General features: G+C 39.9%; 1 protein-coding gene across 3 annotated transcripts; it reads left to right on the top strand.

The window, feature by feature from the left end:
- The first annotated feature begins 586 nt into the window (after positions 1 to 586).
- LOC119820859 (zinc finger protein 54-like) lies at positions 587 to 25,430 on the top strand. 3 transcript variants are annotated; one of them, XM_038339529.1, is made up of 5 exons: positions 587 to 814; positions 2,567 to 2,662; positions 7,762 to 7,888; positions 21,755 to 22,672; positions 25,031 to 25,430. In XM_038339529.1, exons 2-5 carry the CDS (start codon positions 2,633 to 2,635, stop codon positions 25,069 to 25,071), a joined length of 1,116 nt encoding a protein of 371 aa, XP_038195457.1. In that variant the 5' UTR covers positions 587 to 814; positions 2,567 to 2,632; the 3' UTR covers positions 25,072 to 25,430. The 3 variants fall into 3 exon arrangements, with proteins under 3 accessions (XP_038195457.1, XP_038195455.1, XP_038195456.1); XM_038339527.1 differs by lacking the exon at positions 25,031 to 25,430 and having other exon boundaries at positions 21,755 to 23,581; XM_038339528.1 differs by lacking the exons at positions 587 to 814; positions 2,567 to 2,662; positions 25,031 to 25,430 and adding an exon at positions 8,572 to 8,690 and having other exon boundaries at positions 7,763 to 7,888; positions 21,755 to 23,581.
- Positions 25,431 to 26,057: the final 627 nt, after the last annotated feature.

Raw genomic sequence — 26,057 nt, 5'->3', positions numbered from 1 at the left:
AGTCACAGGAGACAAACTGGTCCCTTATTTAGTAAAATGACAAAACCACTATCCCGTAGCTAAAGCAGTACACACAGGATGTTAGCAAGGGCCTTACGAGTGATTTCCGCCGATTTCTTTTCAGAATTCAAGCTCCTTAAATGTCTCTCCCCAAGGCACAATTGCAGTATTTGGTTTGGGCTTTTCATGTTTGTGTTAACTATGGGACACTGGCATCTGAATTTAGCCTGTTATCATGTGGTATAAATTGTAGCCAGGGAGGCTGTTCGTCAAGTCGAGGTCAGGCTGCCTTTCAGGATTCAGAACTCACTGTGGGGGTCAGATACCGCATGCTCCTAGATCAGTTCTGCTCTAGGCTGGCAGCAAGCCTGTGGGGAGGCTGTGCAGAGCGGGTCCAGGGCAGCCTGGCAGCTGGAGATGTGTGGAAAGCAGCCTGTGACGCAAAGGGAGGGACTGGTCCCCCGATAGAGCGGGGACACTTACCCGGAAACAGAGGTTGGGTGGATTTAGCTGATTGGCTGCGTGTTAGAAGAAGGACGGAGAATGGGCGGGTTTAGAGGAGTGACGTAAACGGAAGGGGGACTAAATTTGTGTGAGCACTGAAAAGTGGACTGCGGAGGCGAAGCCACAAGTGTCAAGGCCCCTTGTCTGTGGTTGCATCGGGGCCTGTACCGTGGGAAATCGTGTGATGTAGTCTTGGGTGCGGAGGACACGGCCAGGTGTCGCGGGGACGCAAAAACTCCCTGGAGACCGTGTCGCCGCGCAGGGCGGCCTGGGAAAGTCAGCAGCGCCGTGGCGGCCCTGGACCTCCCAGGTCAGAGGAGCTGCGGGGCATAGGAGGGAAGGGACCAGAGATGCGAACATAAGAACTGGAATAATCCTGTTTTATTCCCATTATCTTCTGATGCCAAAATATTCTTATAAGAACATTTGCTTAGAATATTTGAATTTATCTGTTGATGTGTGCAAACGCGGTTCTGTTAGCAAGTGTGGAAACGACAAAACTATTGAAATTTACAACCATGCGTACTAACTTACGTGTCATACCTCTTCCCTCTGCAAGAGATTGGAATATGAACCTGGGGACTTGATTTCCGGTGAACTTTTAGTTATTAATCTGAAAGGGACGCCTGAAAATTTCGTTGAATCTGATTTTTTTTTTCGAGTTCCGCAAGTACGGTTGTAAACAATCTTTAAAAGTAAACTTTATTTATCATTAAGTTTTTATCATGAGACATGCATTCTGTGCTGTAAATGGCAGTATTCTGAAAAGTCCTTGCCGACTTGATGGCACACACCTTTAATCCCAACACTCAAAAGGGAGAGGTCGGTGGATTACAGTGAGTTGGAGGCCAGCAAGATCTACATAGTGAGTTCCAGGACAGCCAGAACTCCATGGTGAGATCGTGTTTCAAGAAACAAAAAAATTAAAACAACGACAAGAAAAAAATAGACAAAGAAAAACGAAATGTGTTTCATTGTGCATGTGCTGAGTTTGTAATGTTGCAACTTAGAGCCTGAAGAAGAACAGTATGCTGTTTTATAGTATCAGATCACAGTATTTTCACAGTTATAATAGACATTATAAGCCAAGTAGGGGCGGCACATGCCATTAATCCCACCACTGGGGAGGTAGAAACTGATGGATCTTGGAGTTCTTTGCTAGCCTTGTCTACAGAGTGAGTTTAAGGACAGCCAGGGTGACTAAGAGAAACCCTGTTTGGGGAAGAAAAACAAAGAAAAAGAGAAAAAAAAATTGAAAGGTATTATAGTGGCCTCTGCTGCCACCTGGGGCCTCGGTGATATCCCAGCACCAGCTGCTTCTGGGAACCACACCTTTACTGTCCGTTTTTCAGTTCAAGGACATTAAGGTTGTTTCCATTTTGTAACTATTGTGAATGAAGCCCAATGAATACGGTTGAGTAAGTAGCATAGGATCTGTTTAGTAGAATGTAAGTCCTTTGAGCACATGCTAAGGAATGGAACAGCTTGGACATGTGCTGAATTTATTTAACATGAGGGTTTATTTATTTAATTGATGAGTCTCTATTTTGGTTTCCAGTGTGGCTAGTTTTTTTGTTCATGGAATTTTTATTTCCTATGGTTTTGTTTTTATGTTGTTGCTGGTTGTATTGTTCATAGTCTTCTTCCTTTTGTTTGAAAATTAGTGTATTGCTATTTTGTTCATGGTTGATTACATCCCAGTTCACATGAAATTTATTATTTCCCATGTTCTCAGGAATCATTCCTCTGACTGTCCTGTGTTTGTGTTACTTCTAATTTATTGTTGGCAGTGCTGCTTTAGTGACATCGTTTGTGTTAATTCATGAGTATCTTGAAATGCATTTATGTCTCCATCAATTTTAAGGAGTAGTTTTCTTTGTGCAACAAGATGCTTGATGGGGATTTCCTTTTCAAGATTCAAATGTTGTTTTATGCTACTCTGTCTTTGAGATCATTGATCAGAAATTCGTTGCTTTGGTCTTTTCATGTGGTTGGACACTGTATTCTAATAACTTTCAGTATTAATTTTTAACTCTTCCTTTTTGACCTCTTGATTTAAAAGGGAAGCAAGCCATCTATCTATTCATTGTTCCTGAAAGAGAAACTCAAAGAAGAGAAATAATAAGAAATGGCTAATTCTACAATAAACATGCCACAGGTCAGTGGTCCCTTTTACTTTTTATCTAAATACATTTTATTTTATACATTTAGTTTTCTTCTTTTAATAGTTTTTTTTAAATTTTAGTATGAAAAATGATGCAAACAAACAATATCACTCATTGAAACTAAGCAGACCCAAAGACTATACAACTCAGTGTATTTTTATATAGTCACAGTAGTCTGAGGGAACAGAAGCCTTGGAGTCTTATGTGGGATTTATTTTATATTTTCACAATCTATTATATTTTTATTTACTTATCCACCACCAAAACTTCAAAAACCTTTGATAGAATTAGAACGAGGAAAGCACTTCGTATTATAACCTTTTTCATTATATCCTGGTCTTCATTACCTTCATTCAGTCCCTGATCATTTAACCTTTCCTGTTCTCTTTTCTCCATGTTATACTGTGCCCTCATATATGTTGTTTCTGTATACATATGTTATTGGGTAGATTCTGCCTATGAGCAAAAATGTAGTGTTTTCTTTCTAAAAGTATATGACTGCCTTTAATATTACACATTTTGGTCTGTCCATTTTCCTGCATATTTTTATTTTATTTTTCTCTTTAGCTGAATTGTACTCTATTTATACAATTTTAATTATCCATTCATCTGTTGATAGATTAATTGTTTGATTCCAGTATTTTTTTTCTTTGGTGATTAAAACAGCAGTAACCTGGAGTAGAAATATCTCTGTAGTGGGGCGTGTTGTTCTCTGGATATATGTCCAGGAGTGAAAGAGCTGGCTCATATGTTATGTCTCTCAATTTTTTTCAATAACCTGCATACTACTTCCTACAATGGCTGTATTAATTTGCACCGTCTAATCCATCAACAGTGAGTAAGGATTTCTTTCTCTTCATATTCCCTTCAGCATTTATTATCAGGTTTGTTGAGGACAGCCATTCTGCCTTGGATGAGGTAGTATTTCCAAGTACTTTGAATTTTCATTTCCATTTGGCCTTTTTGGGATCCGGAACACTTTTTTGAATGTTTATTGGCTATTTCTGTTTCTCTGTTCACAAAGTGTCTATTCAGTTCATTTGCCCCTTTGTTAATTGTCAGTTTTATTTTCTTGCTATTTAATTTCTGTCATTCTTGCTAAATCCTAGGTATGAGCTCCTATCCAAAGTGTCGCTGGTACAAATTCTCTCCCATTTTGTGGGTGTTTGTGTGCTCTGACTGTTTCCATTGATAAATCGAAACTCTTTATTTTCATGTAGTCCCATCTGCTAACACTTGGGTCAGTTCCTGTGCTGTTGGTGTTCTTTCTAATTAATAAGTCCTCTTTCATGCCAATATCCTGATGGATATTCCCTATGTTTTCTAGGTTTCTGTGTTTCTGATTTTTTTTTTTTTTTTTTTTTTTTTTTTTTTGGTTTTTCGAGACAGGGTTTCTCTGTGGCTTTGGAGCCTGTCCTGGAACTAGCTCTTGTAGACCAGGCTGGCCTCGAACTCACAGAGATCCGCCTGCCTCTGCCTCCCAAGTGCTGGGACTAAAGGCGTGCGCCACCACCGCCCGGCTGTGTTTCTGATTTTAAGTAACACTTTTGATCCATTTTGAATGGATTTTGTACAAGGTGAAAAATAAAAATTTGATTTCATTCTCCTGCTGGATCAAATTTGACCGGCACCATTTATTGAAAATGTCATATTTTTGTAATTTATCTTTTTGTCTCCTTTGTCAGATTTTAAGTAGGCATAGATTTTTATTTTCTTTTTTGGGTCTTCTATTTTCTAATGCCCTTTCTGATTTTATGATGATACCAGGCTATATTTATGACTACAGATTTATAATATAATTCCATAAATCCTCACTTATATCACTTTTCTCATTTTTCTCCTTTCTAGATTATTCCCATTCCCCACCCCCAGGACAAATATCTCACATGAACTTTATGACCTTTAATTTAAATATATTTTCACATTAATTTATGAACAAAAAATATATTGGTGCTTAATTGCTGTATAAAATGGACTATATCCTTATATATTGTTGAATAAGGGTCCATGTGCCATGTAGCCTCTATTTGTGAGATCTGTCCCATTTCCTTGAATCATGGTTATAAAAATGCATACTAAGACACATGGATTGGTTTCACAACATCTTAGAAATGTGTGAATTAAAAGAGACTTAAATCTTGGTTCTTAGTACTAAATAATACTTGATTCCTGGTACTAAAGTTTTTTTTTAACATACTATGTAGTACAGAACATGGCAACTCTCTGTGGCTTGATTTTGCCATGAGACTGATGTTCTTCAGTGTAGATTCAGATTATTGTAGCATGAATAATAAAAACCCAGAGACAGCTCTTAGAGTTCAACCTGAGTATCAGAGCAGCAAAGCAGCCAGCCACTAGAAGGACCTTTTACCTCTACCAAATCTTCAGACCGAAGGGGCGAGATCCTGTCTCCACTAATCCTCAGACTCCCCACTCCACTAAGTTCTTGTCTCTGCCCCTTTATATTCCTCTTTTGGCCCAGTCATATTACTCTTGTCTCAACCTTTCTAGTGCTGGGATTAAAGGCATGTGATCCCAATTGCTGGGATCTCTGTGTGAGCTCTGTTTCTTTTTTAGACATATTTAATATTGTGTAGCCATGGGTGGCCTTGAACTCACAGATATCCATCTGTCTCTGTCTCCCAAGTCCTGGGATTACAAGTGTGTATCACACTTTCTGGCCTATATACTGACTAGTGTGGCTGCTTTGCCCTCTTATCTTCTGGCAAGCTTTACTTATTATAATACAAATAATATGACACTATAGATTGATTCATATTGTTGGCTACTTCTATTTCTTTTTGGTGTTTAATATCATGGTAATGATGACGTGCCCATGTACTTGTTGACTGACACCTGCTATCTGTTTGTCTCAGAAGAATTGCTGCTCCCATCACTTGGTTAAGATGCTAAAATAGAATATCAGTATTTTTCCTTTGCCTTTTTCCCCCCAAACAGCATTTTTCTGTGTTTTGGGGGTTGGACTCATTGTGTAGCATTATGTGGAATGCTTCAGAAAAAAATGTCTTGAGGTCATTGACTGATTGATGTGCTGAAACAATCACATTTGATGCAGAAAGAACATTCCTCGTGATTATTATTTTGCTTTAATGTCTTTCTGTTTGATTGTTAGCTCACTATACCTACCCTGAAGCTGTAGTGTTTTAAAGTGGAGATTTTAGCTATGGGCTTTGACCTGAGGTTTACATTTCTATTTAATATTTATGGCAGGGACATAATATGTCACTGCTTTGCATTTTCATAGAAATAACAGGAGAATTACAAACACTCTAACCTAAAATCTGCTAGACAATATAGCATAAGTACTGAAGAAGAACACATAGAGGACTATCAAATTCAGACACAATAGCTCACGTTTTCTCCTGAGCCATTCTTCTATACTCTTTTATATCTGCAAGGCTCTGAAAGTATCTGTAATTTGCAGAATTTAATATATTTGTTTACTCACATGAAATCTATGTCATTTTGTTAATCCCATTGACAAGAACAAGACCACTACCACAGTATGATTCAAATTTGAAGTATGCTTGTTTTTTTATTGAGGTGTACCCACGAGCTGGCCTTAAGTTAAAGAGAGCAGCCTTAACTCCTCATTAGGTTAAAGAGAACAACCCTGAGCCCCAAGTCCATCTTTTGGGCCCCTTTCAGGAATAAAGTCACAAATTGTTTTATAGAAGGGAGACAATGGAGCAATAAGAAAATAAAAAATCTTTTAAAAAAAATCAAATAGTCACTATGTAATTAGGGAGGGGTAAGGGAGAGTAAGGATATTTTCAAAAACAAATCAAGGGCATAGGTTGTTATTGGGGGAAGCCACTAGTTTGTTTCTCAACCATCTTTACTCAGAATAATCACACAGAAACTATACTATTTAAATCATAGCTTGGTCAATCACTTAAGTGTATTGCTAGCTAGCTCTCATATCTTAAATTAACCCATTTCTGTTATTTTATATTTTACCATGACAGTTGCAGTTTTCTGGCAAGGTTCCAATGCATCTGTCTCCAGCAATGGCTACATGGCTTCTCCCTGACTGCCTACTCTCTCTATATATCTCTTTCAGCCTGGCTTTATTTTGTTAAGCCATTGGCCGAAAGCAACTTTTTTATTAACCAATGGCAATAAAACATAGTCAGATCATACATCACCTCCCCCATTAGGTTGGGGAAGGTCAGGTTCCAGGAAACAGCACCCCTCAACTTTCACAGTAAATAGAAACTTAATTTTAGAACTAGAGTGTAATGACTCCTGCCTTCAAAATGAAGTCAGGCAGCTTCCTCGGCTTCTGAATGAATCCACAGTTATTACACTTTCATGTCCATGCTGAGCTATAACTTAAACAGTATTTGATTTTATTTTTTTTACCTTCAATTTTTATTACTCTTTGTGAGTGAAGTGAAATATTCTTCAAAACTTCTAAAATTGTCTATGTTGGCTTATGCATGTGCTTAGGAAAATTTTAGATAATATCAAATGTGGCTGATGTGGATTTTTTATCTGCTTTATAGTGGCTCAAATATTCTTATAAAATTAATTTCTTGGAATACTTAATCTAATATGTTAATATTTAATGGAGAGTATTCAGTGCTATTGCTATCTTTCTTACTATGGGAAAAAAAGTAAAATCAGTCACATATTCTGCCTTCCATACCTACCCCTTTGCTATTTAATGGTATGGTATTGGACCTAGAGTTTACACATCCCAACTAAGCCTGTTAAAATAGAGTCATGTAAGGCCCAAGTACAGACAGGATTGATTCAGTGTCACGTTTCCTCACAGAGTTCCCTTCTCATTCATGTCTGCTATGATCCTGTGTAACAAAACACACCATTCATGACAAAGAGTTAATGATGCCCCAACTGTAAATCTCTGCTATTTCATGTATACTGCTTATAAGATTATTCTGTCATCCTGTTTTCACAGAGTTAAAAAAAAATGCATTATAGAATGTGACCATATTTGAATTTAGCTTTTTCATTAGTTTTCTTCGTTCATTTGCATCCTGTCTCAGTATATTCTGGAAAGCACTTTTCCCGGCATCATGTGATCAAAATGTACTTTGTGTTTCAGGGTCTGTTGACTTTCGGGGATGTAGCTGTGGACTTCCCACAGGAAGAGTGGGAATGCCTGGATTCTGCTCAGAGGGCTTTGTACATTGATGTGATGTTGGAGAATTACAGCAACCTGGTCTCTGTGGGTGAGAACATTTTGCTTATAGAATTCCTCACTCATCCTTCATATGTACTGACTTCATAGGTTATAAACTCTCCGTTAAGCTGTCATTGAAACTACAGGAGACTAGGAAATTTTGGTAGTAGAAAAGAACTTTTTCATGGTATTTAGTTTTTTCTTTTCATTTTCTGTTTTTGAGCACCCTTCATTTAGTTTCCAAGATGCATTTATGAACTCAGCAGTGTAGAATATTTCCATCAGATTCTTAAACCTCCATGTCCTTTGTAGTTGTTTAGCAGTGACTATGAGAATGAATCACAGAATACAGCAACCCCTCCTGGGAGTTTATTGATAGAGGGGTAAGGGAGGGGGATTTGTGACAGCCAGCTGGGAAAGAGAAGTAGAAAAGAAGAGAGGGATGGGGAAGGTGCAAGTAGAACTTGCTTATAAAGAGCCCTTTTTCATGCCTACAGAACCTTACACAGCCATGTAACACATGACATATGGCTTTGGGCCCCTGGGCTGACTAAGTATTAGCCTGAATGCTGGTATATAGAACCTGCTGCCTACAGGGGGCTGGCCAGCTTAATGCCTAGATCCTAACATTCCCACTTTTGTTAATTATTAAAAGGTGAGGAATTAAAGAGCATACCAGGTAGGGCAGGGATGGGGGTGCCTAGTTCTCAAGACTGCTTTCTGTTGACATAGGGGATGTCAACCATCTTTTGGGGACCTGAGAAAGATGGAGTGCTGGCCATGTCCTGGGGTAGCTGGTGTTTTTGCTGCCATCCAGGCTGTGTGGAAGTGTTTGGTGTCTCGTGGACCTGGTGAGATGCTGTCATAGCAGAAGATAAAGTTAAATTTAGGAAAAAATATTTTCTTACGTCCTGGTAATTGAAGGAGGGGAGTGTCAAGACCAGGGATAGGTGGGGAGACATAGGCTGTCTATTGACAGTACTTATCTGGAGTGCATCTTACCTGTTCTAAGAACTTTGAAGGCTTAATATAATAGTAACATAGAGAGAGAAATCTGGAACATGTTTTATTCTTTTAAGTGTCTCAAATCATGTTTTAAAAAAATTACCAAGCCGGGTGGTGGTGGCGCACGCCTTTAATCCCAGCACTCGGGAGGCAGAGGCAGGCGGATTTCTGAGTTCGAGGCCAGCCTGGTCTACAAGAGCTAGTTCCAGGACAGGCTCTAGAAAAAAACTACAGAGAAACCCTGTCTCGAAAAACCAAAAAAAAAAAAAAAACCCAAAAAAATTACCAATTAGCTTTTTTCTTTACAAACCTTAAAGCACCTGTTCTTTCCCCATCACCATGGCATCACCTTAACACTCAGGAGACACAGGTGGTTGATCTCTGAGGACTGTTAATAGTACAGAATTGTATTGAAATCTGTTTTGTGAGTCTTCTTTTTTTGAGTCTTCGGGTGTGAATGTCTCTGGGGTGTTGCTGTCTCTTATGACTCGGGCATGTTTGATAGTCTTGTGCCTCCAACTCTTTGGCTAACAGCTGATAGTCCTGTAACAACTGACTTGTTTGATTAGAAGTTTTGAATAAGTCATTGGTGATACGTAGACAGGAAATCAATTGAAGCAGTGTGTTATTAATATAAACAGGAGGACATGGATCAGCCAGGGAGAGGAAGAGGAGTCAGGAAGGAAAGCATATGGGGTTCCCAATCTAGCAGAGTACAATTGTAGGGTAAAGCCTCATTCTTCTGAAATTGGGGATAAGGCAGTTGATCCTCGTATCCTCTGAAACTTAAGAGAGCAGGGTCCTGTCAGAGTTGCTGTGTATGAAGAAGGATGAGCTTGAGGTGGAGGGGTAATGGGTTTGAGATGAGATAAATGAATGAAATGAAGAAGGCCCTTAAGCCGAGTAGCTGTTGGAGTTACGAGAATTACTTTGTAGGGGCCCTGCCATTTAGGAGAAAGACGTAAGGGGCATTAGTTTGGAGGAGAGAGAAAGACCTGATCGCCAATGTTGATCAGAGATAGATAATGTCGTACATAGTTGAGGTAGAGAGTGGCTACTAAAGTTCCATAAATGGGAACAGAAGTGATAAAGTAAAGGGGTGAAGAGGTGGTCAGGGAGAGCTGAGAGTTTAGGGGGGAGACTGGGGGTTAGAACCGACTGCCCATACACGATATCAGAGGGTAAGATGGGAAGAGGTCATTTGGGGGAGAGCCTGGAGCCTGAAAAGAGATAGAGGCAAGAGCTTTACTCAGTCATGGTGACATTCCTCTGACATTTTATTAAGAATGTTTTTTTAAAGCAGCAGTTAGTTCTATCTTTCCTGAGGACTGGGGATGGTATGGGATATGAAAAATGCCAAGGGGTGATGAGAGGTTTAGATACTTTGAGAGGTCTGAGAAGTGAATTCAGGACTGTTGTCTGACTGAAGAGAAGCTGGAATTCCAAACAGGGGGATAATCTCCCTGAGAAGGAGGCCCAAGGCTGGTTGAGCTCTCTTGTTAGAGGTTGGAAATGCTTCTATCCAGCCTGAGAATGTATCCACTAGGACCAGGAGATATTTAACTCATCTGACTATGGGCAGGTGGGTAAAATCAAGTTGCCAGTCAGTCCCTGGGAGGGAGCCCCTGGCTTGGTGGGTAGGAAAAGGGAGGCTACAATACCTGGAATCAGGGTCCGACATCTGACAAGTTTTACAAGAGACAGTAATAGTTCTTAAGAAATGCAAGCCACCAGGAGTGGGCTGGAACTGAGCCTTGACCAAATGAGAAAGAGCCTGACTATTAGGATGAAAGAACTGGTGTAAATGGGACAGAATTTGTCAAGTATCGCTGGGTGATTGTGGAGATGTGGGTTGTAGAGTATGGACTCCCTGTATTGGGTAAGGTGAGTCTAGGCTGGGCCCTGGAGGGCTGCATCTCTAGCTGCCTTGTCAGCCTGGCTGTTTCCCCTAGAAACAATGGAGCTCTTGATGAGACCAGCATATAGCTTTGGGGAAATGGGAAGCTTTTGGCATGGCGATAATCTGACCTGAGTTTGTTATAGGTTCTCCTTTTGTTGTAAATAGCCTACACTCTTTCCAGATATCAACACGGGACAGGAGGATATGAAAAGTATGTTTAGAATCTCTGTAAACTTTTAGGAACAATCCTTGTGCCAATTGGAAGGCACTGGTGAGAGCTATTAATTCAGGCTGTTGATTAGTAGTGTGCAGGGAGTGCCTGCACTTCCACTACCCCAGTATCTGATGCTATTACATAGCCTGTTCTTCGGGTCACTTCACATAAAAAGATGCTCTCATCTGTGTGACTGGTGTAGGTGGCCTGAGGTGCCTTCCTGTATGTATGAAGCATGTCGTAGAAGTTCCACTAGGGTTTCAATGCAAGAATGAGAAGGGGAGTGGTCAGTGTTGGGTTGAGAAAGAAGATTTGAGATATTGAGGGGTGGGCAAGATTGGAAAGTAAGTGTGCCATCTTATACTAGTGCCACCTAGAGTGAAAGAACTCAGGAAGTGGGTAGAGTTTGTCAGCCTTTATAAGTTAGGAGATGGGACACGTTGTTGGAGGAGAAGATAGTGGCAGGTTAACTATAGGTTAGTTTCTTTTGATTCACGAATGAGGAGCTCCGCAGTTGTTAAAGCAAGTATGCAGGGTGGCCATCCCTGGGTGGTTAGATCTAGGTTTTTTTTTTTTTAACAGGTATGCTGTGGGTGCAAAGATAGGTCCCAGCTGGTGGCCTAGGACCCCAGGAACATATTCTACCTTTTCTTTTACAAAGAGAGAGGAAGGATGAGTTAGGGCTGGGAGATGAAGAGCTGGAGCCTAGAGAAGAGCCTTTTGGGGCTTCTGAAATGGCTTAGTAACAGGATTGAGGAGAGGTTCATGTGTGGGGCCCAAAGCTGCCTCATATATGGGGCAAGACATGATTGAAAAAGAGGGAATCCAGGAATGCAAGATGCCAGCTAGTCTTAGGAACAATAAAATTTCTTTTTTAGTAGAGGGGACTTTAAGAGACTGGAAAAGGTGTTTTCTGTATAAAGTAATAGCTTTGTGAGTTGGGGTAATAATTATTCCCAAGTAGGTGACCTGAGATGAGGCCATTTGGGCCTTGAAAGATGAGACTCTTTAGCTCCTGTTGAACAAGAAATTTAGACGAGCAGATGTGTTAGTTTGGCTAATTTCTAAGGACAGGCTACAAAGTAAAATATCATCCACATACTGTATGAGGTTAGATTTGGGGAGAGACAGAGAGAGTAGGTCTGAAATCAGAGCCTGACCAAATAGATGTGGGCTGTCTTGGAAACCCTGGGGTATGATAGTCCAGGTAAGCTGTGTGAAGAGGTGAGTGTGAGGGTCAAAAGTGTTCAGGTAAAAGCAAGGATATTTTGAGACTGAGAACTGACAGTGATAGAGAAATACGCAGCCTTGAGACCCAGAATTGAGAAATGAGAGGTCTCTGAGGGCATAGTGTAGAGAGGTTGTAGGGATTAGGTACCATGCGATAGAAGGGAACTACTACAGAATTAATGAGTCAGAGGTCTTGAACTAGATGGTAGGTTTTGTTAGGTTTCTTAACTGCAAGTATAAGGGTGATAACTGGAGAGGATATAGGACAAAGTAGTTTTTTTCATAGGAGGTCAGAGATGATAGGTTTAAGTCCCATAGGGCTCGAGAGTGGGAATGTGTACTGGGCTTGGGTAGTGTACTGCTTAAGTCCTGGAATTGAATGATGATTGGGGAATGGTGTCCAGCAAGAGAGGGCTTTTGGGTGTCCCAGACTTGGGGGTTCACCTGGGATGCTAGTAGAGGGAATGACATTTTGGAATTGGTAGGGTGTGTAGCTAGGAAGAGGAGGAGGGGAGGGGCTGCTGGTGAGTCTAGGATCAGGCAAATGTGGGGAGCAAAAGAAATAGAAGCTCCTACTTCGGCTGAAAACTCCCTTCCCAGGAAGGGGACAGGGCAGGTTGTCCTGTCTAAAAATAAGTGAGTGAGAGGAATGCCACTGAAAATGCAATTGAGTGGTCGGATATGATGAGGAAGGTAAAAATGTCCCCTACCCTGACAATGGGGAGATGGGAAGGAGAGGTAGGTTCTCAAAATTCCCTCAGGACCAAGTGTGTGGTACCCGTGTTGAAGGGGAAGTAGATGGATTGCATTGATACCAGGATGTCTACCTGAGATTCCCTGTCAGAGATGTCAGGTCCCTTCAGTCATCCATGGCCAGGCCTAGGAGTTTGGCTGGAGGGTAGTCTGTGTTTGATGCCCCCATGCCACAAGTGCATGGGGAAAATCAATTGAGCAGTGTCCCTCTTGATGATACTTTGGACATGGCCTAGGGGGCCCATGGGGATTAGGGGAAGCCTGGGCCCAATTACTTTCCTGACGACATTTGAAACTTGGACTCGGAGACACTCGCTGAGGCTGTTGGGATGGCCTTGGCCAGCATTTGGTATTTTTGTTCACAGGCTTTCTCATATCTCCCATGATATAACTTAAAGGCCAGTGCCAAGACTTTTTTTTGAGACATTAGGGACCTTTTTTTTTAATATTTAAGTTTGGCACTAATGTTGGCAAAGCTTTGGAAAACATAGGTCATAAGGAGTTGTCTGCCCTCTGTTTGTTCAGGATCTAGGTTAGTATATTGTAAGAGGGCCTTTGTGAGGCATTCTAGGATATGAGACAGATTTTCCTGTTCTGAACTATTTCCTGAAGTTTCTCGAAGTTCATTGGCATATTGGTGGACTTACAGAGACATGCCAGGAGGCTGGTTGTAAACTGATCTCTAGCTAGAGTGCTCCCTGGAGTGTATTATAATCCCATTGGGTGTCACGATCAGGGACCGCCTCTGCCCCAACTGGATGTGCTGCATTAATTTGATGAACCTTGTCTGCATGGGCTCTAGCCTGTTCCCAAACTTGACTGCATTCCTCAGGGAGTAGGTTGTTAGGTAAAATCATATATATGTCATAAAAGGTAAGACTATAAGATTGAGTTATATATTAGAGTTCCTTTATGAAAGTGGTAGAGTTGGAGATATAAGAACCCAGTTTTGTTTTGTTTTGTTTTCTGTTTGGGAGAGGTTTTCAATAACAAGGAGACATGTACCTTGACTAATTTATTCACTCTGGCTACTTCTTGCAAAGGGAGAACTGTTACAAGATTGGTTGGTGTAGGGTGTGGCACACCATGGCATCAGAATGAGTGACAGGAAGGGTGAAAGTGGGTGCAAGAGTTGGGCAATTGGAATGGTCCATTGCTGGAGAAGAAGAGGCTGCTTTATAGAAGCATTTCAGTTTCAGGAGGTCCCATTTATTAATTGTTTCTCTCAGTGTCTGTGCTACTGGGGTTATATGTAGGAAGTGGTCTCCTGTGCCAATGTGTTCAGGTGTACTTCCCACTTTCTCTTCTATCAGGTTCAGTGTGGCTGGCTTTATGTTGAGGTCTTTGATCCATTTGGACTTGAGTTTTGTGCATGGTTATAGATATGGATCTATTTTCATTTTTCTACATGTTGATATCCAGTTATGCCAGCACCATTTGTTAAATGTGCTTTCTTTTTTCCATTTGATATTTTTTGCTTCTTTGTCAAAAATCAGCTGTTCTAAGATGTGTGGATTTAATATCCGGGTCTTCGATTCAGCTCCATTGGTCCTTCTATCAGTTTTAATACCAATACCAGGCTGTTTGAGAAAGACACTTAAGAAAATGTTCAACATCCTTAGTCATCAGAGAAATGCAAGTCAAAACAACTCTGAAATTCCATCTTACATCTGTAAGAATGGCCAAGATCAAAAACACTGATGACAACTTAGGCTGGAGAGATTGTGGGGTAAAGGGAACACTCCTGCATTACTGGTGGGAATGCAAACTGGTACAGCCCCATTGGATGTCAGAGTGGCGGGTGAGAGGGACCATGAAAAAAGCCTAGCAAGTCACAACACCAAATGTGTTGTGTAGCTGTGGCTGGGGAATGAGTCATGGAATACAACAAACCCACATGGGAATTTATTGATAGAGAGATAAAAGTGTGATTTGTTACAGTTGACCAGGAAAGAGAAGTACTGCAGAAGAAGGAGTGGGGGCAGATGGAGCTTGCTTAAAAAGGAACAAAAGCCCTTGTAGTATGATTGAGCATCCTTTGTATTTATGCCCAAGAGTGATATTGCTGGGTCTTGAGGTAATATGATTCCTGATTTTCTGAGAAACTGCCATACTGATTTCCAACGTGGTTGTACTAAGTTTGATTTCCACCACCAATGAAGGAGTGTTCCCCTTACTCCACATTCTGTCTAGCATGTTTTTGATCTTAGTTATTCTGACTGGTGTAAGATGGTATCTCAGAATTGTTTTGATTTGCATTTCCCTGATAGCAAAGTATGTTGAACATTTTCTTAAGTGTCTTGTGACCATTTGAATTCTTCTTTTGAGAATTCTCTGTTTAGATCTGTACCTCATTTATTTGTTTATTATTTTATTAAAAATTTTCACCTCCTCCCATTTCCCTCCCCCTCCCACGACTCCTCCCCCCTTTCCAGTCCAAAGAGCAGTCAGGGTTCCCAACCCTGTGGGAAGTCCATGGTCCTCCCCGCTCCATCCAGGTGTATGAAGGTGAGCATCCAAACAGACTAGGCTCCCACAAAGCCAGTACATGCAGTAGGGTCAAAACCCAGTGTCGTTGTACTTGGCTTCTCAGTCAGCCTTCATTGTCCGCCACATTCAGAGAGTCTGGTTGATCACATGCTCCATCAGTCCCAGTCCAGCTGGCCTTGGTGAGCTCCCATTAGATTAGCCCCACTATCTCAGTGGGTGGGTGAACTCCTCACGGTCCTGACTTCCTTGCTCATGTTCTCCCTCCTTCTGCTCCTCATTTGGACCTTGGGAGCTCAGTCCAGTGCTCCAGTGTGGGTCTCTGTCTCTATCTCCATCTATCGCCAGATGAAGGTTCTATGGTGATATGCAAGATATTCATCAGTATGGCTATAAGATAGAGCAATTTCAGGCTCCCTCTTCTTAGCTGCCCAAGGAACTAGCTGGGACATCTCCATGGACGCCTGGGAACCCCTCTAGAGTCAAGTTTCTTGCCAACCCTAAAATGGCTCCCTTAATTAAGATCTATACTTCCCTGCTCCCATATCCACTCTTCCTCCATCCCAACCGTCCCATTCCCCCAAGCTCTCCCCATCATCCCCTTCTCACTTTTCTCTCCCCATTTCCCCCTACCCCTATCCCACCCCCAATCCCCAAGTTCCCAATTTTTGCCTGGCAATCTTACCTACTTCCAATATCCAGGAGGATAACTATATGTTTTTCTTTGGGTTTACCTTCTTATTTATCTTCTCTAGGATCATGAATTATAGGCTCAATGTCTTTTACTTATGGCTAGAATCCACTTTTGAGTGAGTATATACCATATTCATCTTTTTGGGTCTGGGTTACCTCACTCAGAATAGTGTTTTCTATTTCCATCCATTTGCATGCAAAATTCAAGATGTCATTGTTTTTACCGCTGAGTAGTACTCTAATGTGTACATATTCCACATTTTCTTTATCCATTCTTCCATTGAGGGGTATCTAGGTTGTTTCCAGGTTCTGGCTATTACAAATAATGCTGCTATGAACATAGTTGAACAAATGCTGTTGTAGTATGATAGAGCACCCTCTTGGGTATATTCCCAAGAGTGGTATTGCTGGATCCTGGGGTAGGTTGATCCCGAATTTCCCGAGAAACCGCCACACTGATTTCCAAAGTGGTTGCACAAGTATGCATTTCCACCAGCAATGGATGAGTATACCCCTTACTCCACATCCTCTCCAGCAAAGGCTATCATTGGTGTTTTTGATTTTAGCCATTGTGACAGGTGTAAGATGGTATCTCAAAGTTGTTTTGATTTGCATTTTCCTGATAGCTAAGGAGGTTGAGCATGACCTTAAGTGTCTTTTGGCCATTTGAACTTCTTCTGTTGAGAATTCTCTGTTCAGTTCAGTGCCCCATTTTTTAATTGGGTTAATTAGCATTTTAAGGTCTAATTTCTTGAGTTCTTTATATATTTTGGAGATCAGACCTTTGTCTGATGCAGGGTTGGTGAAGATCTTCTCCCATTCAGTAGGTTGCCTTTTTGTCTTAATGACATTGTCCTTTGCTTTACAGAAGATTCTCAGTTTTAGGAGGTCCCATTTATTCATTGTTGCCCTTATTGTCTGTGCTACTGGGATTATACGTAGGAAGTGGTCTCCTGTGCCCATGTGTTGTAGAGAGTACTTCCCACTTTCTCTTCTATCAGGTTCAGTGTGTTTAGATTGATGTTAAGGTCTTTAATCCATTTGGACTTGAGTTTTGTGCATGGTGATAGATATGGATCTATTTTCATTCTTCTACAGGTTGACATCCAGTTATACCAGCACCATTTGTTGAAGATGCTTTCTTTCTTCCATTGTATACTTTTAGCTCCTTTGTTGAAAATCAGGTGTTCATAGGTTTGTGTGTTAATATCCGGGTCTTCAATTCAATTCCATTGGTCGACTTCTCTGTTTTTATGACAATGCCAAGCTGTTTTCAATACTGTAGCACTGTAATAGAGTTTGAAGTCAGGGATGGTAATGCCTCCAGAAATTCCTTTATTGTGTAAGATTGTTTTGGCTATCCTGTATTTTTTGTTTTTCCATATAAAGTTGATTATTGTTTTCTCAAGGTCTGTGAAGAATTTTGTTGGAACCTTGATGGGGATTGCATTGAATCTATACATTGCTTTTGGTAGAATTGCCATTTTTACTATGTTGATCCTCCCAATCCAAGAGCAAGGGAGATCCTTCCATTTTCTGGTATCTCTTCAATTTCTTTCTTCAAAAACTTAAAGTTATTTGTCAAATAGATCTATCACTCTTGGTTAGAGTTACCCCAAGGTATTTTATGCTATTTGTGGCTATATTTGTGAAAGGTGATGCTTCTCTGATTTCCCTATTTGCTTCTTTATCCTTTGTGTATAGGATGGCAACTGATTTTTTGGAGTTGATCTTGTATCCGGCCACATTACTAAAGGAGTTTATCAGCTATAGGAGTTCTTTGGTGGAGTTTTTGGGGTCGCTTATGTACACTATCATATCATCTGCAAATAAGGAAAGTTTAACTTCTTCCTTTCCAATTCAAATCCCCTTGCTCCCTTTATGTTGTCTTATTGCTATTGCTAGAACATCAAGCACTATATTGAAGAGATAAGGAGAGAGTGGACAGCCTTGTCGTGTTCCTTATTTTAGTGGAATGGCTTTGAGTTTCTCTCCATTGAATTTGATGTTAGGTGTTGGCTTGCTGTAAATAGCCTTTATTATATTTAGGTATGAGCCTTGTATCCCTAATCTCTCCAAGACCTTTATCATAAAGGGGTGTTGAATTATGTCAAATGCTTTTTCAGCATCTAATGAAATGATCATATGGTTTTTTTCTTCCAGTTTATTTATATGATGGATTACATTGATAGATTTTCATATGTTGAACCATCTCTGGGATGAAGCCTACGTGATCATAATGTATAATTTTTTAGATGTGTTCTTGGATTCTGTTTGCCAGAATTTTATTGAGAATTTTTGCGTCAATGTTCATGAGTGAGATTGGCCTGTAATTCTCTTTCTTGGTTGAGTCTTTGTGTGGTTTTGGTATCAGGGTAACTGTCGCTTCATAAAAGGAATTTGGCAATGACTGTTCTGTTTCTATATTGTGAAATACATTAAGGAGTATAGGTATTAGGTCTTCTTGGAAGTTCTGGTAGAATTCTGCATTGAAACCATCTGGTCCTGGGCTTTTTTTTGGTAGGGAGGTTCTAATAATAATAACATAATAATATAATAATAACAGCTTCTAATTCTTTGCAACTTACAGGTCTGTTTAGACTGTTCACCTGGTCTTGGTTTAACTTTGGTATATGGAACTTATCTTTAAAAAAAAGTCCATTTCTTTTACATTTTCCAATTTTGTGTCATATAGGCTTTTGTAGTAAGATCTAATGATTCTCTGAATTTCCTCTGTGTCTTTTTCATTTCTGATCTTATTAATTTGTTTGTTCTCTCTCTGCCATTTGATTAATTTCGAAAGGGGTTTGTCAATCTTGTTGATTTTCTCTAAGAACCAGCTTTTTGTTTCATTGATTCTTTGGATTGTTTTCCGTGTTTCTATTTTGTTGATTTCAGCCCTCAGTTTGATTATTTCCAGTCTTCTCCTCCTCCTGGGTGAGTCTGCTTCTTTTTTTTCTAGAGCTTTCAGGTGTGCTGTTAAGTCTCCAATGAGTGCTTTCTCCGTTTTCTTTATGTGGGCAGTTAGTGCTGTGAACTTTCCTTTAGCACTGCTTTCATAGTGTCCCAAAGGTTTGAGTATGTTGTGTTCTTATTTTCATTGAATTCAAGGAAGACTTTAATTTCTTTATTTTTTCCTTGACCCAGGTGTGGTTCAGTAGTTGACTGTTCAGTTTCCAAGAGTTTGTAGGCTTTCTGGGGGTAGCATTGTTGTTGAATTCTAACTTTATTCCATGGTGACCTGATAGTACTCAGGTGGTTACTACAATTTCTTTGTATCTGTGGATGTTTGCTTTGTTACCAATTATGTGATCAGTTTTTGAGAAGGTTCCATGAGATGCTGAGAAGAAGGTATATTCTTTTCTGTTTGGGTGGAATTTTCTATAGATGTCGGTTAAGTCCATTTGGTTCATTACATCTGTCACATCTCTCATTTCTCTGTTAAGTTTCTGTCTGGTCGACCTGTCCATTGGTGATAGAGGAGTGTTGAAATCTCCTACTATTAGAGTGTGTGGTTTGATGTATGCTTTGAGTTCTAGTAATGTTTCTTTTACATAAGTGGGTGCTTTTATATTAGGGGCATTCATATTCAGGATTGAGACTTGCTCCTGATGAATTGTTCCCGTTATGAGTATAAAGTGTCCTTCTTCATCTCTTCTGATTGATTTTAGTTTGAATTCAATTTTGTTAGATATTAGTATAGCCACACCCGCTTGTTTCTTTGGACCGTTTGATTGGAAAGCCTTTTCCCAACCCTTTACTCTGAGGTAGTGTCTGTCTTTGAGTTTGAGGTGTGTTTATTGTAAACAGCAGAATGCTGGATCCTGTTTTCGTATCCATTCTCTTAACCTTTGCCTTTGTATAGGTAAATTGAGTCCATTGATATTGATATTAATGACCAGTGATTGCTAACTCCAGTTATTTTTCCTGGTGGTAGTGTTTGTGTGTTTCCCTTCTTTAAGTTGTGCTGGTGGAGAGTTGTTAGATGCTTATGTTATTATGGGTGATATTGGTTTGTGGTTTTCCTTCTAGTATTTTCTGTAAGGCTGGGTTCATGGCTAAGTATTGTTTAAATCTGTTTTTGTCCTGGAATATCTTGTTTCCTCCATCGATGATGAATGTGAGCTTTGCTGGATATAGTAGTCTGGGCTTGCATCCATGGTCTCTTAGTGTCTGCAGCACATCTATCCAAGACCTTCTGGCTTTCATGGTTTCCATTGAGAAGTCGGGTGTAATTCTGATAGGTTTCCCTTTATATGTTACTTGACTTGTTTCCCTTGCAGCTCTTAATATTCGCTCTTTATTCTGTATGTTTTGTGTTTTGATTATTATATGGCGAGCGGATACTTTTTTTTTTTTTTTGATCCAGTCTATTTGGTGTTCTGTATGCTTCTTTTACCTTAATAGGAATATCCTTCTTTAGGTTGGGAAAGATTTCTTCTATAATTTTGTTGAATATATTTTCTGGGCCTTATAGCTGTAATTCTTCTTCTTTTATCCCTATTATTCTTAGGTTTGGTCTTTTCATGGTGTCTCAGATTTCCTGGATGTTTTGTGTTAAGAATTTGTTGGATTTGTTATCCTACTACTACTATGCCTACTTCTACTCTACCCTATCACAGGCCAAGCCAGCTTCTTTATTCATTAACCAGTAAAAGCAACACCTATACAGATGGTCTTCCCATACCACACTTGCATGAATTCCTGATCATTTAACTTAATATAGTGTTCTGATCCCAGGATGCATCCTGCCTTTTGTAACTATTAGGTGTCTATTGCACCTGAATTATGGTGACTTAATACTAATGCAAAATACAATTGTATTTGAATATGACGATATCAGACAAGAATTATAAGCTTAATGTGAGTCCAAGAAATAGAATTATTTTCTAATTGCCTTCCTTGTATGTATATCTTCATATTACATCCTTCATTTTCTTTTCAGTGGAGAACACACAGACAGACTTCTAGGAAATAAACTCAGGAGTCGATTGCAGAGTGGACTTGAGAGTAACCCTATGAGTAAAGTTAAGAAGTACTGCAGTGTGTGGAACTCAAGCAGTGAAGGCAGCTCTGCCTCAAACAGTCTAGAGCCTCTGTTATCCGGCAGAGTACTTGTTTTCCATCCATCACATTTGAAGAATCTAATGCCTTGTTTTAGAAAAAATAAAATAAACCTTCTGATGCTTTTAGTAGGTCTTTAATATTAAATGGAATTGACCATCTCCTTAGTAAGTACAAATACCATGAACCTGGAATTGAATTACACTCTCCTTCATCAATTTCACAAAAAACTAGCTTAAAAAATAGACATGTCTTCTAAATAAAATCAGTCAGTGAGCTCTATCCCAAAGCTAATTATGGGCAGACCCTCAATTATTTTTTCCATGGTTTTCCAAGTTAGATATTTTCAATAAGATGGGTTATCTGTTAAAAATTACTGACCTTTGAAGGCTGTCATGTGTGTTTTCTGAGAATCCATACAATTACAACAAATGAAAAATATCAAATTCTGGGAGTTCTAGTCTAAATAGTCCCATGTTCATTTATCTTAAAAGGGAGCTTAGGGAGGCATTTATCAAATGTTTAATCTTGGAACAAGCCCTGTTAATATGACTTGTGCTCATTTTCAGAGAACTATTGCAAATGTGATCCTGCCCATCAACATATGAATAATAAAAAAGAGTTTTCTCAGTGTAATCAGCCTGACAAAATGCTACATGACCCCTCCAAAGGTGCAGTTTCTAGAACAAGTGAACCTGCAGAAAGCTCTAATAAGGGAACCTGCAGTAATCACAGGGATGCCTCTGTTGACTCATCAAACCTAGACAGACATGAAAGCGTACACACTGGAGAAGAACCCTGCAAATCTAAAGATTGTGAGAAATCTTTAAATTTGAGTTCCATCATTACTCAAGATCAGAGTCTCCACACTGCAAAGAAAGACAACAGGCAGGAAGAATATGATGATTATTTCAGCTCGGCCTACAGTCTTTTGCAACAACCAATCTTCATCGGAGATACACCTCACCAGTGTGAGAAATGTGGGAAATGCTTCAGTACTGCCTCAAGCCTCACTGTACATCAGAGAATTCATACTGGGAAAAAACCCTATAAGTGCCACTTTTGTGGCAAATCATTTAACCAGTGTGCAAATCTAAAAACACATCAAAGACTTCATACTGGGGAGAAACCTTATAAATGCAAAGAATGTGGGAAGTCATTTCCTCAGTTGTCAGCACTTAAAAGCCATCAGAAAATGCATACTGGAGAGAAGCCTTACAAATGTAAGGAATGTGACAAATCCTTTGCCCACTGTTCCAGTTTCAGGAGACATCAGAAAATCCATGCTGCTGATCAACATTATACTTGTCAAGAATGTGACAAGGTCTTTCATCAGCTTTCACATCTTAAAAACCATTACAGACTCCACACTGGAGAGAAGCCTTATAAGTGCAATGACTGTGACAGATCATTTACCCACTATTCATCATTTAGAAGACATGAGAAAACTCATTCTCTAGAGAAATTTAATGAATGCAAAGAATGTGGTAAGTCCTTCCTTGAATTATCACATCTTAAAAGACATTACAGAACTCATACTGGTGAGAAGCCTTACAAATGTGAGATATGTGACAAATCCTTTACTGTGAATTCGACTCTTAGAACACATCAGAAAATTCATACAGGAGAGAAACCTTACAAATGTAGGGAATGTGACAAATCCTTTATCAAGTACTCACATCTTACAAGACATCAGAGTGTTCACACTGGAGAGAAACCATACAGATGTAAGGAATGTGACAGATGTTTTACTGAGTTCTCAACTCTTAGAGAGCATCAAAAAATTCATACTGGAGAGAAACCCTACAAATGTGGAGAATGTGACAAATCCTTCATCCAGCGTTCAAATCTTAGAATACATCAGAGAGTTCACACTGGAGAGAGACCTTACATATGTAAGGACTGTGGAAAATCTTTTACTAAGTGCTCAACTCTTCAAGCACATCAGAAAATTCATACTGGAGAGAAACCTTACAAGTGTATGAAATGTAACAAATCCTTTACCCAGGATTCACATCTTAGAACACATCACAGAGTTCATACTGGAGAGAGACCTTACAGTTGTAAGGAGTGTGGCAAATCTTTTACTAGGCGCTCATATGTTAAAGCACATATGAAAATTCATACTGGAGAGAAACCACACAAATGTAAAGACTGTGACTTTTCTTTTATTCAGATGTCGAATCTTAAAAGACATCAAAAAATTCATGCTGGAGAGAAACATACTGTTGTAAATAATAAGACATAGCGTTTTCTGCTTACAAATCACAGCACTATACAAAATAGAGACATAAAGATAAGAAATATTTGGAAGTCTTTAATGAAGGTTTAAATTTTAAAAAATACCTTAGATTTTATGTTAAATTAAAATCATGCAAATAAAACTGAGAAAAGTTTTTATTTCTTTTTGTGCGTATGCTTGCTTTGCTGCAAGTATGTCTGTGGACTAAATATATGCCTGATGCAAGCAGAGGGGTCATCAGATGTCCTGAAGCTGGAATTACAGACCATTGTGAACTGCTGTGAATGTTTATGGAACTGAACACTGGTCTTTAAGAAAATCAGTACTTTTACCCAATAAGCCATTTCTTCAGCACCAAGTAAAAAATGTAATAAAAACTTGTCTTGTTCAACATCCAAAAATTCATAATATTGCCAGGCAAGGTGGTATACCCCTTTAATCCCAGCACTCATAAAGCAGAAGTAAGATCTCTGTGAGTTGGAGGACATTATCACCACCTACATATCCAGAACAGCCAAGACTACATAAACCCTGTTTCAAAACAAAAAATTAAAAGTCATATAAAGTAACAAAGTATATGACAAAACCTTTAGTTTTTTTTTCTTTAATTGTTCTGTACATGACAAAATTCATAATTCTGAGAAACCATATAAAGGTATCCCATGTATAATCCTCATGTCTTGCTGTTCATTGGAAATTACACTCCTCAAATGCATTGATTTTTACAAATTCTTTACATCTTGCTAAAACTGCAGAGATAAAAGAAAATTCATCATGAAAGAAAATGCTCTGATAAATTCTTTTATTTACCCTCAGAATCTTCATACTAGACTCAAACCATACAAATAGCAAAAAGGTGACTAACTGCCATGTTTTTTAACCATGGCATGAATTCCTCTCTATGGTGTTGGCTTTAATTCGGTGTCCCATTCTTTTATAGCATATGTGTTCTACTGTTGCCTTGTACTGGTTTTTTTTTTTTCCTGTAATGTGGCTTGCAAAATGATAGGTTCCCATACAGCTTCTTCAAAATCATTTCCTTTTTTTGACTTTCAACAGCCCAATCTCTTCCCACCACCACCGTACATATTTGAAATATTCATCCCCCAGTATTCCCAATTTCTAATTTCATATTACCTATATTCTATCTTCATTCTCTCTTCCTGCATCTCTTCACTAACGGTCCATCTCTAGCTCCTGTTCTTACTTAAACACAGTGCAAAATGTTTGAAACTGAGACCCACATGTAAGAGAAAACATGATGGTTGAATTTGGGGTCTTAGGTAATTGTACTCATTGTAATTTCCAGTTGCTTACATTTATATCTTGATTTTGCCCCCCCTCCTCCCTCCCTCTCCTCCCCCCCCCCCCCCCCCCCGCCTCATTGAGTCTTCATGAGGTTGCTTTTCATCCGGCATGTAATTGAAATTCCTCTGAACACTTTCCAGTGGTCTTGTGGTTCCCCGGGGAAGGAGAGGAGTTAGCAGCAGAGGATGTAACTCTCCCATCACTGTTTCCAGGAGCAGGGAAAACAGTAAAGTCTCTACCTGCCATTCATCAGCCAGCATTTTAAATTATTCATATTGATTTCCAATCCTTACAGATTGCATGCGATCACATGGGTACAGACAGCTTGGCTACTGACTCCAGTCCCACAACGAAACCCTGGCTGGTGTGTCTTGATGACAGGTTTGGCTTAGTGCATCAAATCCGCAGCAAGCGGTGCGGCCTCTACTCCTTAGGGTAAGACATGTTTTATAGCCGAGGAGAGTACAGACGTTCATGCAGGCAGCCAAGTCCTTTTCAGTGATACGGGGTGGTGGGGGCAGTGTGTGCAGGTGATGGGATCTATCTCGTGCCTCAGCTTCAGGCTGACCTGCTGTGCACATCACCAACTCAGGGTACCTCTGCAGGAGCCACCTTGCCTCCCGTCCCACTAGTAAGGCAGCAGCTTCAGTTTTCAGCACCAGGACGGTCCCCTTGGAGAAACCAGAGGCGTCCAGTGTGACTTAGAACACCTTTGTTAGAGACAGAGAAGTATTAACGGTTGTATCAAGGAAGGGTGTGCCGGGAATGCTACACCCAGTTATGAATGAGCCAAGACCAATTAGAGCCACTATTGTGTGTGTGTGTGTGTGTGTGTGTGAGAGAGAGAGAGAGAGAGAGAGAGAGAGAGAGAGAGAGAGAGAGAGAGAGAGAGAAAGCAATCTATGTGTAGCTTTGTATTTAGATAAAAAGAAAATAAAGGGAATTCTTTTTTTAAAAAATGTGCATTTTTGCCAAAACAAAACTTGGTTATACAGGTTGAAAGTGACCTTGATGTATAAACAGATGCTGAGAGGTTCTGTAAAATGACTGACATAAATTAACAAGACTGCTTCACCAAGTCTGTCAGCACTGTGTACACCATCCTGAACTTACCAATGTGTCTTCGGTTTCTGTCACATGGAACACCATGACCTAAAGCACGTTGGGGAGGAAAGGGTTTATTTATGCTCACAGGGCCACATCCCAGTTCACCCAGAGAAGCTAGGGAAGGAGCTCGAGGCAGGGATGAGAGCAGAGGCCATGGAGGGGGTGCAGCTTACGGTGCTGCTATGGCTTGCTCAGCCTGCTTTCTTGCAGAGCCC

The sequence above is a fragment of the Arvicola amphibius genome, chromosome 8, assembly GCF_903992535.2.
Source record: "Arvicola amphibius chromosome 8, mArvAmp1.2, whole genome shotgun sequence".
Classification (NCBI taxonomy): Eukaryota; Metazoa; Chordata; class Mammalia; order Rodentia; family Cricetidae; genus Arvicola; species Arvicola amphibius.
This window is presented reverse-complemented; position numbering and strand designations above follow the sequence as displayed.

Coding starts and splice junctions, on each gene's coding strand:
- LOC119820859 (XM_038339527.1), top strand. CDS start 2,633: ATGGCTAATTCTACAATAAACATGCCACAG. Junction 2,663..7,761: donor CTACAATAAACATGCCACAG/GTCAGTGGTCCC, acceptor TTTGTGTTTCAG/GGTCTGTTGACTTTCGGGGA. Junction 7,889..21,754: donor CAGCAACCTGGTCTCTGTGG/GTGAGAACATTT, acceptor GCTCATTTTCAG/AGAACTATTGCAAATGTGAT.